This window comes from Heloderma suspectum, chromosome 2 (assembly GCF_057233095.1).
Source record: "Heloderma suspectum isolate Gila_16-S chromosome 2, 16-S_ref, whole genome shotgun sequence".
Taxonomy (NCBI): Eukaryota; Metazoa; Chordata; class Lepidosauria; order Squamata; family Helodermatidae; genus Heloderma; species Heloderma suspectum.
This window is the reverse complement of record NC_139459.1, coordinates 285338765-285356677: the sequence shown is the minus strand read 5'-3', so window position 1 is coordinate 285356677 and position 17913 is coordinate 285338765. Positions and strand designations below refer to the sequence as shown.

At 46.2% G+C, this 17913-nt stretch overlaps 1 protein-coding gene across 1 annotated transcript; it reads right to left on the bottom strand.

The window, feature by feature from the left end:
• Positions 1-681: 681 nt before the first annotated feature.
• LOC146354755 (kelch-like protein 24) lies at positions 682-10743 on the bottom strand. Its single transcript, XM_084829819.1, has 4 exons — positions 10653-10743; positions 9885-9963; positions 5512-5739; positions 682-2122 (listed from the first exon to the last, which is right to left on the bottom strand). Exons 1-4 carry the CDS (start codon positions 10741-10743, stop codon positions 682-684), a joined length of 1839 nt encoding a protein of 612 aa, XP_084685945.1.
• Positions 10744-17913: the final 7170 nt, after the last annotated feature.

Here is a 17913-nt window from a genome sequence, read left to right as displayed (position 1 = left end):
AGTAGAAACAGCGCTTTCAGAAATAATACTCCATTTTCCTCATTCTGAAAACCCCCGGGAAAGTGCTTTGAAAAAACAGAAGCGAAACTGGAGGATCATTACATTGTCTAAAGGACCTGTAAACAACTATAAGAAATCACAAGTGCACAATAAATGCCTTGTGTAGAAAAGCTCCATAACTATTTTTATCTACCAATTTTCCTCTAGTACAAGAGGCAGTCTGGGGTAAGTTACTGCTAGTCAAGTTTGCCTCCCATTTCTCTTCTAGTCCCTTTGCCCAACACTGCCCAGAGGCGGCTCCGAACTCTGAAGCAATGCAGAAACTTTGAGCCAAAGCCAAGAAATCCTCCTCGTTCTTTCCAAGGAAGGTTCTCTGCTGATACGAGTCTCTTACATTGTTGTTGTAGCACACAACATTCCGAACAATTCTATGTTGGGTAAAATAACTTGGAGGCAGGAATGGAGTTTATTCAGCAGCTAGGCCACTGGTCTGGGCCGTAGATACCCTCCTGCCTCAAGTGCAGTTAGGAGGAACCAACGGAATTGTCTCCTGCTCCTAAAGAAATCAGCACAGGTAATATTAAGGGGAGCAGCTTGGTATGGTGGAATTCGGCCTTTAGGGCAGAAAGTGACACCAAGGGAGTGACCAAGGCAGTTTGGGAAGCAACAATAACGAGGCTGTTAATTATCAGCCACCCAGACTGCTGTCAAGGCTGCAGAGGCTTCCCGCAAGAGGGGCCGTAGAGTTTTCTTGGGTACCCTCAGCGTCACGCCATTAACGACAGTTAAGAACGTCAGTCTCGTGTTGGGGGAATTTTTTCGACTCCTAGTCCAGCTCGGCTCTCCGGGCTTCCACTGGTAAATTGTGTTCCCTACCAAGACGTGGATCCTTCTTTGCCACTGCACCGCGCACGGTGGTAAGACCAAGATGGGAAGTTCTGGGATAGCAACGTCCTGGCTCACAGTGCCCTCCTTGCTGAGGAAGAAGCACTTATGGGTGCCAGAGATCAGAGCTCGGATGACGGTGCCGGGTGTCTCCCGTCGGCTGCTCTCCTCCACTAGTCCGCCGATGACAAAGATCCCGTTGTTCATGGTCACAGCTGTTGACTTGTAACACTGGAAAGCCAGAGGCACCTGATGCCAGGCGTCGGTGCTTGTGTCGTAAATCAGAACGCCCCTGTGAGCGAGGCCGCTCGCCCTGGTGTGAGAGAACCCGCCAATCAGGTACAGCTTGTTCTTTAGTGTGGCAGAGGCAAAATGACTCACTGCGAATGGCAGGCTGGCAATGGGCGACCAGGACCCCTGGACGAGGTCAAAGCTTTCCGCAGAGTCAAGAATGCTCCGGCCACTCCGCCCTCCCAGGGCATACAGTTTCTGCTTACACGCTAGAAAGCCATGTTCTCGTCGGGGTACGGACATGGAAGGCAGTTGCACCCACTGGCCTGTGAGGGCATCAAACTCGTGCAAATTGCCTAAGACAGAGCCATTAAGCCTTTGCCCTCCGGAGACATAGAGCTTGTGCCCCACGGACAAGAAGCCAGAGGAATCAAGATACATCAAGGGTGGGATCTCCTCCCAACTTTCCGTCTGTAGGTTGAACCCTAGGAAGTGAGTCTTCAAGCGCTCAACGACTCCTCCTTGCATGTTGCTGACAAAGAGGCCCAAGCTTACAATCCAGTCATCATACATGCCATGCCTGAGACCCCCGCTCTTCAGCAGTCTCCCCTCTCCATCAAGCTGCTCCCACTGCAGATGAGCATGCCCGTACTCTGCAATGATATCCTTCTGGACTGTCGTGACCTCTTCAGCCGTTAGAAGGGGCAGGCGGACCTGTCCCATCAGCTTCTTGATCAGGGAGAGATGCTCAGAAGGTTGAGACCTCACCCAGTGCTGCACGGCATGGTAGATGGTCAGCTCGGAAGACACCAGGAGTTTGTCTGAGGAGAGGATGCTGACCACAGTACTGAGATCCAGCCCCGGAAAGGCCCCATGTTCAGAAAGAGGCTCAAAGTTCAAGGTGATATGGCGCGTGGCCACACGGAGCAAGGCGCGGTGGTTGTGAGCATACGCCAGAGCATAAGTCCCTAGGCAGCTGTCCATAGAAATGCTGTCAGCAAGGAATCTGGAGAGAGCAAGAAAAGAAACAAGGGCCAATGGGGAGCTGCTGAGGAATCTCACTCTCCAGAGGCGGCAGGAGGCTTTGGGGGGATCCAAAATCAGCCTTCTGCCAGAGGGAGGGTTCTGCTTATGGAAGGTCCCTCTGCCTGAATTGGGGGGGATCTCACCTCCCCCCACATCACAGCTCACCCCATTCAGCAGGGTCTCTGATTCTCTGTGTAGAGTTCCAGGGGGCTGCCCCGGGAAGGAGGGGGCGGGAAATCCACTTCCTCCGCGCAATTAATCTAGCTTAATCTGGATTCGGCCCTTGGCCTTCATGCTCTGCAGTGAAGGGACTGGCCTGCCCACTGGCACTGTGACCCATTTATCCCTGCACTAGAGACCAAAACATGGCAGATGAAATGGGTTTGCCAAGGGTGTTTGGAAAACATAGTCTTTTCCTTTGGCTAAATCCTAAAAACTAAGATGGTTCAGGTGGGGTCAGGATTCTTTGTGTCTGTTTCCAGGCTCCCTTTAGGTGGTATGAAGTCAAGTGTGAACTCTCTCTCTCACTCTCTCTGACTCAGATCAGATTATTCTTCTAAGGCTGGGATGCTGAATGCATGGGCCACGGGCCACATGCAACCCCCAAAGCCTTAATTGTAATTCCTGACCTCCCTGCTCCTGACAAACCCCCGCCCCGGCTGATCATACAGATAGCTCTTTTCCTACTAGCAGCAAAGAAAGAGTGATAAGTGTTAGGATCTCTGGAGAGCCACTCTCTTCCTCCACCACCCAGATTTCACTGTCACAGTGGGATCTTGGGAGGGGGGGAGGATTAGTGTGTGCACGAGTGTGTGACTGTGTATGTACGCAATCCCCAGCCAGCATCGCATGGGGGCCCAACAATGTTTTGCATGCCTGTTCTAAGGAGTGACAGGGGCCCCATCAACATGGCAGCGCTTTCACCCTTCACTCCATTGCAGCTGCACAGCATTGCAGCTTCAAATTAGCTTCTGCTGCGATACACTGGCGATTTATTGCAGGCTTCCCTAACAGACTCCGCGGTGCCCTTTTTTTGCCGTTATATTTTAATGCACTGCTGTGCAGGCTGGTGAGCATGGGGGTGGGACACTTCAGTGGCTGCTTTGTATTTTAAGGGTTCTGCTGTGTCTTTCTGTCCCTCGTTAGGTAAAATGTGGGTGTTCTGTGCTCCTTCATTTCCACACCATCTGTTTGTCAGTTCCCCAGCCTGCACAATGGTTCGCACTCACAAGGCATGAGCAGTACGTGCCTAACCATCGCCCCAAAATGGTGGCCAGAGCAAAGTTGGTCCTCTCCCAAGACCCCCACCCCCAGCCCTTGGGCACTGAGTCCAAAAGCAACCATTGCGAAGATAACGAAGCTGCAAAAATGTGTGAAAGTGATTAAATGAAAACGCCTCTCTGTGCCTCTGTCCCTGTGCAACTGCGAAGGGATGGGGGGGGGGTAAAGGGGAGTCACAGAGTGACACAAGCACTACACACGCCTACAACACACCCGCTGCAAAATGTGAAGTCAGTTTGGGGAAGGGACAGATCATGGCTCACAAATGCAGGAAGCCCGCAGCAAACCAAAAACATCACAGCAAAACACCTCCTTGGAAATCTGCATTTCTGGGAGAAAACCGCAGATAGCTGTGAAGTGGCGACTGCATTGTCTGTCCCAAAGAACCTCAACTCACAGCCACCCCGGAGTAAAAGGCTCGTGTAGATGGGGCCAAGGAGGGCATGTTTCACCTCACAGAGATCATGGGACTAAATGAATGAGTGGCTGTTAAGAACCCAAGCTGTTTGGGGGTAGGGTGTAAAGGGGAGGAATCACGGGTGGGGAAAAGGGAAAAAGTGCATTGGAGAGTAGCAGGTCAGGGCTTTGTAGGAGGGAAGGGGTGGAAGAAAGCTGAAACAAGCCAGAGTAAGGGAAAGGCTGGACACTAGAATGAGCAGAACAAAATGGGACAGAGGAACCGAGCTGTATCTGTGGATCAGCAATGGGTCCCAAAGGAATGTGGGGATGAAATATGCAATAGTGATTATAACAGTTGAGCCAGAGCATGGAAGAATACCTCCCATGCTATGTAGGACTTTTGTTTTGAGAGGGTAGGAGTAGAGGCAACAGGAAGGGCCTGCATGCATGCATCTTTCTTCCTGATCCCTCACTTCCTAGTTACAAGTAGGCCCTCAGCTGCTAGTAAACTGCTATGAGGCAGTTGGGCTTCCCCAATTATTGCTTTGAAATGAATTTCTTTTTAATTTACGTGTAACGTGGTCGTGGCATTTTTGGAAACTAATGTACTCGATGAAACGCCAGAACTCATATAGTCCTGTCTGAACCAGGAAATTTCCCATTCTTTATTGGCCTTAGCCGTACATCTCAAACGTGTGCTGCCTGAGGCCCAAGTGAAACAGTCCTTGACCTCTTTGACAAAACAGGAAATGACAAGATGCAGGAGTCTGACATATTCAAGATGGGAATGAAGACTCAAACTCACTTTATGCATGCAAGGAAAACAGGCACGAACCACTTCCATCCACCAGACATTGGTGCTAGATTCAAACATGCATGCTGTTCGATAGCACATATCTTTCTCCTGTTTGCTACCCTAAATATCTCTTGTCAATAGCAGACTTACTAAATAAATGCTAAATACATGGGCATGCTATGGGAGCAATGCTTCTCCTACAGAGAGACAAAGCTCCTGGCTTGGTATCCCGTGAGGACCTCATCTACCTAACCTCAGGGCGAAGGGCCAAATCTAGCCCACCTGGAGTCCCAATCCAGCCCTCTAGATGTAGTGTTTGTGGTAGGCCTATTCCTTAAACCAGGCCAGGATTTCTGAATGACCTGGATTAAGCACAGATAATCCATCCCAGGATTTATACTAGACTGGCAAGGCTAGGGCCAGTCTGCCTGTGGCTATTTGCAAGGAAGGAGCACTGCAATAAACTATTCATCTCCTAAGTTTTGTGTGGAAACAGATTCTTACTTCCAAGGTTCCCAGGCCTCTGGACACAACACTGGGGTTCACCAAATGGCCCCTCCCCAACCATCGATTGTTGGTTTCTTGGCTTTTGTGCTGTTTTTTCCCCATTCTAAAATATTGCAACGCCTCTCCTAAGGCTTAGTTACTGGTAATAAGAACTTGAAGCTAACATATGCTGATATGTTTTGGATTTTTGGCCATGCTCCTTTTGCTTTTGATCCCACCCTTGTTGCCTTTGGCCCTACCCACCACAGGAATGCGGCTCCCAAGAGCTTCTCCGGAATGGAATTTGGCCTTTGGGCTGAAAGAGGTTCTCCACACCTATCCTAACCAAAGAGTCCCAGTTCCAGCTCCAAAACAGGATTCAACTTAGCCAGTCCTGTTTGTGTTACCTGCCAATAATCTCCTGTAGCGGGAGGATGACAAGCCTGCTAGCTGCTGTGAAGAGATCTTGAGCAGTGTCTGGTGTAAGCAAGAGCTCCCCAGTGTAGAGATAATGTAGAATTCTCTGAAGGATGGAAGAGGCCATCTCTTCGAACACAACTTGCCTTTCCCAGCATTCTCTAAAGGGCCTGGTGAACATAGCATGGAAGTAAGGGCTGAATGAGGCCAACAATGCCCTAAAAAGAGAGGCAGCAAAGCATAAGAACATTAGAGGCCTGCTGAATCAGACCAAGGGTCCACTAGTCCAGCATTCTGTTCACACAGTGACCAACCAGCTCTTGACCAGGAACCCACAAGCAGGACATAAGTGCAACAGCAGCCTCCCACCCATGTTCCCCAGCAACTGGTGTACATAGGCATACTGCCTCTAATACTGGAGGTAGCACATACCCATCAGGACTAGTAGCCATTGATAGCCTTCTCCTCCACGAATTTGCCTAATCCCTTTTTAAATCCATCCAAATTGTGGCCATCATTACATCTTGTGGTAGCGAATTCCGTATGTCCTGTGTGTGGATTTCTTTTTATATGTCCTGAATCAACTTTTTCAAAGCAGAACTTGAGCTCATGTTAAGTACAAAAAGTCTAAACTCCTGGGGTTGTGATGTGATCCCTCTTAACAGGAATGTTGAGCACTCAGGATGGAAGAACTCTAAGGACACTCTTATTCAGCTATCTCAATTCTCCTTGTTTGGAAGAAGTTGGAAATGCTCCTCCTCCTCCAGGTACTCCTGCTGTGCCAGGTTAATTTGCCCTTCTCTGTGTTCATTGGGCTGTTTTGCATGGTTACAGCAAGAGAAATAAGCCACAGTGCCTTATTTTTCCCACCGTACATGCCAGTTGTTTGCCAGCCTGATTTCCCTAATTACCCTCGCTGGCACAGCTTGCCATGTCGTCCAAACCCAGGCAGCCTGGCTTGTTTGGGGGGGGGGGCAGCAACCCTCAAATAACCCAACAACAGCCCATAGGTTATTTGTTAACCACACCCCGATCATGTGAACTAGGTCACTGGGTATTTTATTCCTGCATCAATCTGGTAGGAAGGGAACAACGTCAGGAAGATAAACAAAGGAAGGGGGGCACTTTGAAGGGGATGATGGATCTGATCTTGGCTTTACCTCATATACACAACAATTCTCCACGGGGTGAACTAGTCAGGTTTGTGCAGAGATAAGCAGTTAGAGATGTCACATTTTGCATGCACAGGGGCACCGAGCTCTTAACAGTTGCACGAGGCAGAAGATCAACAGAAAATCTCCATGCTGGGAAAGGCTTCTAGGGTACCAGACACTGGGGCCAAACAATAGGGGAAGGCCACCCTCCTTGTGCTCTGCTTGTGAACACCCAGAGGCACCTGGTTGGCCAAAGTTGGATACAGGATTCTGGGCAAGGGTTTTGAATTAATTTGAATTAACTGGGCCTCGAATTAACCTGGTGGATGAGGACAGGATTAATCCTAAATTCAAATGTGCCATTTGAGCCCAAAGATACGTTAGAACTGTGGATGCTCAAGATGGATTGATGTAAATGAGGGTGGTTTAACTCAATGATTTAAATCATGCTTTAAATAGCAAGAAAATGCATCAATTTAAATCACTGATTTAAATAAAATTTCCCATGGAAACTCTTTCATATATTTCCTGAACAATGGTGACGATCTGACCAACAACCCACGTTAATTTACAACTAAATAGAGTATTATTTATACTGTTTCATTCTTACAAGCAGGCTTTACACCTCTTTATCTCACTGTATATATTTTGCACACTTGAGCACACTCCGGGAGAGAGCGGAGGACAGGAAGGCCTGGCGTGCTATGGTCCATGGGGTCACGAAGAGTCGGACACGACTTAATGACTGAACAACAACAACAACAACAATATATTTTGCATGCTTTCCTTTTTATCTAAAGGAGGAATGTCTTTAAAATATTCCCATATAGGGTCTTTCGGCACTGTACAGTTTGCAGTTAACAACACAGTCCTATTAATGACTCCTCACAAATAGGTTCCATTGAGTTCAATGGAACTTATTCCCAGGGAAGTGGACATAGGATTGCAGCCTTCGCATGGGGGTACAGGAAGATGCACACTGGACAATTTTGTCTCCCCTTTTTCCTCCCAGTGTTGCTCCTTCCTGGTTCACCCTGTTTTCGCCCAGTCTTGCACTGAGAAAAAACAAAATGCCCATGACTGATGTCAAAGCAAGGTTTGATTGTTCCTGGGCTGAAAAAATCCAATGTAATTTTTTAATCCATTTTTTGGTTTTTTTTTAAAGTATTGATTTTTATCCACCCTGCCATATTGTCTTTCTGTCTTAACTAACCCCTCTGCCTTGCTTGGCCCAACTTCACCATATACACAAAGAACAACAGTCCTATCTAGTCTGTGTCTTTGCACATATGATTGTAGTCAGATAAACTGATAGGTTTCAGAACTTTCAAGACGCAAAAGCTGTTCGTTAAGCTAGACAGAGCCATTTTCTTGAGATGAGAAACTGGAATTAATGCCCTTGTTTGATTGGTAGGTGACTTCATTTTTATGAGACTAAAGTGTAGGTTTAATATGTTTATGATTTAATTCAATTGTAACTATGTTATTTTTTAAGTTAGAGAGAAATCTAATCATTTATTTATGATTTTAATTTTTTTAACAAAATCCTATTTAAATTTTTAAAAATCAGATTATTATTATGATTAAACATCTATTTTTATCTGCCCTGTTGCACACTATAGTGGGACTTAGTTTGAATCCTATACTTGCTCTCCCTGCTCTTCCTACAGAGCCACAATGAAGATTGGATTCCAAGCCCTGCAGCCAATCAAGGCACACTAGCAGCAGTATATAAACCCCAATAAGAGATCACACAACTTGGGTAACAGGGGCACAAAATAAACATCACCCTGATTTCAAGTCTAGAGAATTTACCCATAGCTGGTGACTTAGGGGATAAGAACACCAGCGAAAGGGCATTTTGCACAAAAAGGGAGCCCTTTGAACCAACCAATCAATATTAGAGCCAGACAAGGACTCTCTGCCACCACAGCCCATCGGAGTTCAGCATCTGCACCTTATCCTTGCTTGACCACCAGTAAGGTTAAGGAGGCAGGCTTACAGCTCCCAGCTCCCTTGGTTAATGGTCACTTGGTGTGATAAACCATGTGTCTGGGCTGCATAAAATGGAGGACTGAGGGAGATGGATAGCAAGGTAAGCAGCAGGCACTGGCAATGAACCATATGGCCATAGGGGAGGGGAGGTGTGGTTGGAGGGGATGCAGAGGGCTGGGTGAAGTGACAGGACCTGTGAGCCACGTAAGGGCCAGGCAAGTACCCAAATGGGATGATTGGCCCATGCACCATTCCCTCTGGCTATGGCACTGCACTGTCTCGGGTGTTCATATGGCTGGGGGCTCTTCTCAGCCTTTTCCACTTGGAGGGTTGCATCCAGGGGCTAAACCTGTGCTCTTCCATAGGGTTCTGCAACTCCACATAAAGTCACCTCAGACCTGGTTCCTACAGTTGGATCCACTGGATGGGGGCCCCATGCTGGCTGGGAATTATGGGAGTTGCAGTCCAACACATCTGGAGGCCACCACGTTGGGAAAGGCTGCAATAGCTCTCCCCTGATGTTGTCCCCAGCAACTGGTATCCAGTGCCTCTAAATCTAGAGGTTCCATGGATAGACTTATCCTCTATGAATGTGGCTAATCCCACTTTAAAGCCATCTAACATAGTGGCCACCACCATATTGGGGACCAATGAAATCCATAAATAATCATGTGTTGTATGAAGAAATACTTGGTTCTGTCTGAACTGAATCTCCTGCCAATCAGGTTTTATTAGGTGATCCTGAGCTCTAGTATTATGAAAGGGAGGAAAACAGTTTTCTATCCACTTTCTCCACAACATGGATAATTTCATACATATTAATTATAAACCATAATTTGTATAAACCTCTATTCACACTACTAGGAGTAGGATTTGTACTAATCTTACAAAAAAAAAATTAGCTTGTGTCAGACAAGAATTTCAAAATTTAAGCTCAGGCAGGCATAACAGAAGAATCTGAGTCATTAGCTCATTAGGGGAAGTGATGTGGTGGGATCCATTGTGACCAAGATTATTACACTTTTGTCAGAGTGTATGCTGCTTCCCCAGAGATGGAGCATCTCAGTGCTGAGGCATGTGCTCTGCTTTGCTCAGTTAGGTAACTTCATCTCCCTGGGCAAAGCACTTGCTTGCTAAGTATTAATAACATGATCTGGCTCCTCAGGCCAGTATTCACCAACAGGGTAGGAAACCAGCAAAAGCCAGAAACTCACCTGTGGCAGGGGAAATTCCTTCCTTCAGCTACCAGGATGGCATCACAGATCTCCTGGGCCTCATAGAGCGGCCTTAAACCTGTAAGGATGGGGAGACAAAGCCAAGTTAGTGTGTTAGATCCTGACCAGAAACAACAAGGGCAACAGTGAGAGGGACCTGTCGAAGTAGTCAGTAAGAAAAGCATGGAGACTATAGAGGTGATGTGGGGCCCTCCGTTTCCAGCACTGCTCCTGTTTTGAGAGCATTTTAAGGCTAGCGCCATCATACCGTACATGTTAGGTTCTGGAAATGTAATGGCCTTGCTAGAAACTCCTTAGATTCCTTCTGTTGTTTCAGCTTTTCTTCTGCTATGGTGAAAGCCAGGAAAGTAACATCAACATGATACCAAGCTGAAGGGACCACTGACATTCGGGGCACACATCCAGGCATCTATCAAATCCAGGGTGCCCCAACGCATAGCACCACCATCCTAAATGACCTCCAAATCAGCTCACTCCAGAACACAGAATGTTTTCTCATAGAAAGGTGTTATTTTTACAGGGAGTACTGCTGGAAACCTCATATTTTGGTAAAGTCACCCTCTAGAATCTAGATTGAGTCTAGTTATTTGTAGAAGGATGAACCTGCATGGGCAGATTCATGGGTCTTGCACCTCCTGTGAGTCATTGGGGGGCAGCCACTGTTAGAAGGAAGAGACTGTTTACAAAATAGACTGTGTACAACGAATAAGGAAGAGCTCATATTTCCATGTTCTGCAGTTAACTTACCCTGAGTCATGTAATGTCCTAAAGAACTAAGCCTCAAACTTATGTCATCCTCTCCACCGCTGTCTGACTCCTGGTCCTTTTTGGTATCCATACTCCATCTACAGGTTCAAGAATCTCAAGAAAAAGGATTCCTTCTCTGAGACTCATCAACCTGTCATTTCTAGGGAAGAAGAGAGAGCCTACAATTGGCAAGAAGATGTTAATAGCAGCCTCATGCACATTAGAATACTGATGATCTTGAGCTCCAGGACAGACCAGCATCAGGCCAAATATATCCTCACAGATACTCTGCTATCCTGAGACCCATTGTTATATAATACATTGGAAACCTGGAGGATTTTCACTGAAACCTCATCTGATCTTGCCATTTTGAACTGTTATGGCCATTGCTAATCCATGTTGATAACAGCCTTGAAGTCTGACCTAATCTCTTCCCTCTTCTTCAGAAGACCATTGATCCTTTTGTTTCTTCTCCTCCTCACACAGGAATAATATTCCCTGGGCTCTGCATTAATTGATGGCTCTTTTTCTTTGCCAACCCTTGAAAGAGCCTTGCATTTCAAGAGAAGGGAGAGAACTTAGCTCAGTAGCAGAGCACATACTTTCCACCAGAAGATCCTGGGTTCAACCCCTGGTATCTCCAGTTTAAAAACAGAGTTAGGTTGCAGGTGATGGGAAAGTCCCTTGCCTGAAACCCAGGAGACCTGTCTGAGCAAACAATACTGGGGTGGATGACCTGGAATAAGGCAGCTTTTTATGTTCTATGAACAATGGTAAAACTGGTGTATCTGTTCCCCGGGACACTTCAAAGATGGAGAGATTCACAAGTCCTGCTTCCTTTCTCTGCCCTTTTATTCCCAACCAATGTTCCAAAGGGTCTCCAGTCCGTCTAGCTACTCTACTCTCAAGACCTGTCTTCAAAATGGTGCTTGTACCTGAGACAGGGATTTGTTGTTTGGCAACCAATTTGGGCTGGGCTCTGGAACAAATCTTGGTGCAGAAGCAGTTCCCCAGAACCAGTGGAGAAGAAATACAAAGGATAAGAGGCCTCGTGCTACACAACATGGACCTCAACACATTGTTAAGAGATGGTTTTGTGTAAGAAAAAGGGTTGGCGTTCTGGTTTTGGTTGCTGGCTGCTGGTGAAACCAAGGAATTTAGGCCATTGTGGCAAGATCCTGAAATGCAGAGCATAAGAACAACTCTAAATCCCTAAGGATAGCCAAACCCCACCCCATTATGACTAAAAGACTTCAAACAGACAGGCAGCAGCCAATGAGCTGTTACTATTTTACAATCCCCATTTCTTATTTGCATATTGTGGGGCATCTTTTAAAGGCTACTGGCTGAGTTGGTGACCTAATCATCAAGGGTTAGGTGCAGAACCATCCCCTCTTTTATATGTAGCCCTGTTTGGAAATTTAACCTTTACAAGTGGAGATGGAATTTTTCTTTAATAGAAGGAGACCAGGCCACTGCTGTGTTCTGAAAGAAGGAGAATCCTGTAATGTATGTCTCTGTAGGGTGTAATGATAAGTTATTAATACCCATGTGATGCGTCAGTCAGCCTCCACTGGGTCATGGGGGCTTTGAGGATGGGTTGCCAGGCTGCTAACAATGGATGCTGGAGACCAATGAGACCAATAGAGCTAATGGAGGGTAGAGGGGGTGGGGCCTCGAGGTGGCTCCTGAACAGAGGCAAAATTCTTCTGGGATGTCTCGTAAAAGAAACAACAACATTCCTTTAAATATGGAATATCCACCAGCCCTATTGGCAACCCCAGACTGCAGTCCTCAGCGGCTTATACCTGCAGTGGGTAAACACAGACAGAAGGATGGTGCCTGTAAATCAAGCTGTATCTCTGCTGCAGGGGAAAGGATTCTTTGGTACTTAAGTGCTTGCCTGTAGGCGACCGCTACTCTCCAGACTGCTGGGATGCAGAATCTCAGGACTGGTGGCCAAATTCAACCTTCTTTAACCCTTCTCCATCCCCTTCGCTCAACCGCCAATCCTTTGGTAATTTCTTGGACTTTTTGCAGCGTTTACAACAGCTGGGATTATTTAGCTTGGAAAAAAGGGGGGAAGGGGAGACATTATAGAGGTCTTGAAAATTATGCATAGTGTGGAGAAACTTGATAAGGAGACTTTTTTCTCCCTCGCTCATAATACTAGAATCTGGGGTCATCCCACAAAGCTGATTAGTGGGAGATTCAGGTCAGATAAAAGAAAGTTCTTCTTCACACAGCGCATAGTCAAACTATGGAATTCACTACCACAAGACAGTGATGGCCACCAGTTTGGATGGCTTTAAAAGGGGGTTGGACAAATTCCTGGAGGAATAGGCCATCGATGGCTACTAGTCCTGATGGCCATGTGCCATCTCCAGTACTAGAGACAGTGAGCCTATGTACACCAGTTGCTGGGGAACATGGGTGGGAGGGTGCTGTTGGCTCGTGTCCTGCTTGTGGGTTCTTGGTTGACAGCTGGTTGGCCACTATGTGAACAGAATGCTGGACTAGATGGATCCAGCATGGCTCTTATGTTCTTACATTCCCCATTCCAAAAGATTGAAATGCCTCCCCTAAGGCTTAGTTACTGGCAGGAAGGGCTTTCAGCTAAACGATCCTCGTATTTTTGGTATCTTGACCCCACCCCTTTCCCTTTCAGTCCTATCCACTACAGGAATGCTGCCCCTGGGACCTATTACTGATTATTTTTTGTTGGGCTTTATTGTTGTTGTTTCTAATAGTTATAACTCACCCTGAACACTGCAACTGCAGTGGAAGGATGGGATAACAATATTGTTTAAATAAATAACAATAAATGCAGATTTCTCATTCCATCCTCACCTACTGTGTGTCTCCTGATCTGAGCCTCAACTTCCCGGTTGTTGTTTTTTTTTTAACAACCTATTGTTAGTACCACATCAGACCAATTCTAATCTTACCATGATGTTCCTTACCAGTAGCTAAGTGATTGTTTGGGCAAACTTTCCCCAATGTCTAGAGATGATACTTCCATAATTGCCTAGAGATCATTAGATTTATTTCAAAATTTCTTGAGCGTCAGAGTTTGTTGGTTTTATTTATAAAGATAAAGAACCATAAGATGCTGGGAGAGCAGGGGCTTTGAAGCTGGCCATCAACAGGCAGCACCTAAACAGCAGACTGAGTGGTCAAGCACACAGGCCATCTGCTTGCAGTCTTTCCATTATGGTGAGATATGTCATATTTCTATTCAGGTTAGAGTAATTCTTTGCAAATATGCATCTATATATCGTGTATGCAAGTGTCATGCAAACTGATTTCCCCTTTTGTCCTATTTTTTGGAGATATATACATGGCCACCCTAACCAGGGATCTAAGCTTAGCCCCCCTGCGCCCCAGTCCGCCACCTAAGGCCCTCTGAGGGCTCTCTACTGCGGCTGCCTAATGTGACATTAGCAGCCACACACAAGAGGACCTTTTCCTTTGCCACCCCTCAGTTGTGGAATGACCTGCCAGTTGAAATGTGCCTGCTAATCATAGCCAGAGACTTTTTTACTGGGACTAACGGACAAACACGCAAACGAGATTGGGGGAACCCTCCTTCTCTACATGATAATGGCTGCAAGGTTACTGTATGCACAAAAGTGGAAGAATGAAACAATACCAACTGCGAATGAGTGGATCATGAAAATGATGGAGCTGGCAGAGATGGCAAAACTCACTATTATAATTACAGAAGGATTAACAATTAAATTCATGTCAGAATGGAAACCTTTTTTAGAATTTGTACAAGAAATAGAGAAAAATGATATCTATGTATGTGGATTTTGATCTTTGAGATGGTCAACTCTTTTTTTTCTTTGTTAAACATTAGGAGAGAAATGAGATACTGTCTGCAAACTCGATGTATGATATACAACTAAGATAAGAACTAGAGAACAATAATAAGCATTTGTTGTGTAAGGGGAGCCGAAGGCAGATACCTTATAATCTTAGATGTATTTTAGTGTATCCCTGTTTGTGTTGTTGTAATGATGTGTATTGTGTGTCTATGTTGCCTCCCCCCTTTAAAACAAAAACAAAAACTGTTAATCAAGAAATGCGCCTGCTGACCTCTTTGAAGGTTTTTAAGTGGGAATTAAAGACTCTATTATTCCAGCAGGCCTTCCCTTTTTGGAACTCTTCTTCCTTTTTGCTGACTATTGTGTACTGTTTTTAAACTGTGTTGTTTTTATCGCTGGATTTTTTGTTAAATTGTTTTTAACTTTGTCACCACCTACTGTATTTGTATACAGGCAGGTTATAAACTGAATGAATGAATGAATGAATGAATAAATAAATAACAGCCTGAAGAGGGCATGATCTGCTGAATCATCAATATATTCCCGTTGGCATCCAGAAGGGTCGGTCCCATTCAAATGCTGTTCTCCTTCATGTGGAGGCCACAAAAAATGGTTCTGCATAGCTAAGTCACATGCAAGACTGTAATATTCAGCATGGATGGTCTCGCATTACATGGGGTATCTCCATGCTAGCACCATGCCACCATCAGCCTCTGGGAACATGTGATGGTGGTCTGGAAACCCTCCACACAGCCAGGGTCACCCATGTGACAGTAAGTGGATTTCAAACAAGACAGTCCCTGTGTGGAGTAGTATTGCATGAGTTAGGATTTCAGGAATGGGCACTGTATGTTTGCATTATCCTTGCAGGTGATGGCATATAATTATTGTACCATTGCCGTCATGTTGTAACAAGGAGAAACTCAGGTTTAAGCACATTAGCTTGGAGCGTATCCGATGTATTGCACTCATTTTGCCAAATGCCGCAGCCAAAAGCACTTAGTTTTCACCTGGAATAAACCATGCAGTAGATTTAGAAATTCAGATTTTAATTGCTTCACTGATCTTCCTGCTGGTGGTTGGCCTCTCGTTAAAAAATGCCACCCAGCAGTGTGTGGGCTTGGTGTCAATGACTGCATGTACATCCCCATCTGGCTCTATAATTATTATCTTCACTTCAGCAGAAGAATGTTAATGGGTAATATGTAAACACAAAATCTTTTATGTTTACCTAGCAAACATCTGGATGGAAAGCTTTGGGTAATCTCTTTGACTGGGCTGGAAAAGCAAGGGTGGAATTGTTGGGAGTTAAACCAGGAGGATGCTGACAGAAGGTCTGCACGGGCGCAGGACTGGAACAGCATGGGAGGTGAGAGATCTGAGCAAATGTCAGGGCAGGGCGTGGGATGGGAACAGGACTAGAATATTCAAGATGCAGATCTGTTTCTGAGGATATACTAGCAGCACCTCAGGGCAACTCAGGACCTCTCCAAATCTTGTTTTCTTTTTGGTTTGCAAATCTTTTAGTACAAGGATGAAATATATCGTATGTTTCTTTGGGGTGTGCAAGAACCCCGTGTGTGTGCACATGCGCGCGCACACACACACACACACACACACAGTTATTCGATTTTTGTTATTAGAAGATTTGTTCATTTTGTTGGTCATTCATTTACTTCTCATTCACTTTTATAACTGATTTGGAACTAGTTCATTAGCGTTTGTTATCCTTGCTCGCTTTAGTTTCCCATTGCTTTCAGTGGGAGGCTCAGCCAGTTTTCTGTTGCCTGTAACTTTGGTGAGTGAAATCCAACATGTCTGCATCCAACCCAAGTGGACGTCTGCTCACACAATGGGAGTTTCCCTTCTTCTTGGCAGGATGCAGGGGATGGGGGAATGCAATCTACCAGCTGTGTCCATTCCACACCATTGGATACAGCTAGGGATGTATGATAAATTAGTTTCAGTTCATTTTTAATCAGGAATTATCCAGTTCACAGCTTCCAGACCAAACATGGACTCGGGCACAATCTCTGGTTGAAGCCTGCAATATGATTTGTGGACCCCAAAAATGTATTCCACAACATGTGCACATTTGAAAAATGCACATGAAAAATGTGCACAAATATGCTTTAAACAATGGGAGAAGAATGCGTACATTTCAAAGCTGCACACAATTGATGCATACGTTTGGAAAAATACATGAAAATATGCCTGTATTTTCATGCAAAAAGAAAAAAAAACAAAGTTCACAATGGCTGGGTTCACATAATCAGCGGGGGAAACCATGTGTTGTAGCTTGCTTCCCCTGCCCCCGGGCGCCTGCCATTTGCTTAGTTACCCATGCTACAGCTTCCCATGTTGTTTGAACTAGGGATGTCAGAGAATTTCGCCATGAATCTTGGGGAGGCCGAATACCAGCGCATTCGGCCCCCCGAAATCGGTGGCGAAACGGTCTGCCACCCCCCGCCATGGGACTTACCTTGGGCAAATTCCCTGGCGGTGGCAGCTCCGGCGGCGGTTCGATGGCGGTTCAGCGGCGGTGGCGGCGGCTGCAACGGCCGGTCTTCTGACCGGCTGCCGCCGCCATTTCCAAGTTTAAAAAAAAAACACGTGATAGGCTACGTAAAGATTTATGTAGCCTATCACGGCCAGATTTTTAAAAAATACCATGATAGGCTACGTAAATGTTTACGTAGCCTATCACGGCTGAGTTAAAAAAAAAAAACCCACACGTACACAAATGGGCGCCCATGGGTGCCGCCATTTGTGTTCCTTATTTTGGCACGTCTAGTCTACGTAAACATTTACGTAAACTACGGTGAAAATAAGGGGAACGCAAATAGCGTAGATGCTACGCTATTTGTGTTCCCCTTATTTTCGCCGTACGACTAGACATGCCAAAATAAGGAACGCAAATGGCGAGGCCCATGGGCGCTGCCATTTGCATATGCACATTTTTTTTTTTTAACTCAGCCGTGATAGGCTACGTAAACATTTACGTAGCCTATCACGGCTGACTGCAGGGACGCAAACGGTGGCGGCTACGGCCGCCACCATTTGCAGTCCCGGCAGGACAGGATTCGCGGCAGGAGGGACAGGGCGCCTCCCCCCCGGCCAGAATTTCGGGGGGGAGGGATGGGACGCCTTCCCCCTGGCCAGAATTTTGGGGGGAGGGACGGAGCGCTTCCCCCCCACAGCGAATCAACTTTCGTAAAAGGTAAGTGACTTTCGTACATCCCTAGTTCGAACCCGGTGCGGTGCACGGTGGGGGTGGCTTCTAACCCACTCCACAACCTCTACTACAAGCCGTGGGTTAGAAGCCACCCCTACCATGCACTGCCTCGGGTTCGGACAACACAGCAACCTGCGGTGCAGGTAATTAAGCAAATGGTGGGCACAGGGGTGGAAGGTGTGGGGGGCGGGAGAAA

Bases quoted from the DNA above. Each gene is read 5' to 3' on its own strand.
- LOC146354755 (XM_084829819.1), bottom strand. From the start codon at position 10,743: ATGGATACCAAAAAGGACCAGGAGTCAGACAGCGGTGGAGAGGATGAC. The intron at 5,740-9,884 runs GTGAGTTTCTGG...CTCTCTTTTTAG, and splicing joins AGGAATTTCCCCTGCCACAG to GGCATTGTTGGCCTCATTCA. The intron at 2,123-5,511 runs GTAACACAAACA...TGCTCTCTCCAG, and splicing joins CTACAGGAGATTATTGGCAG to ATTCCTTGCTGACAGCATTT.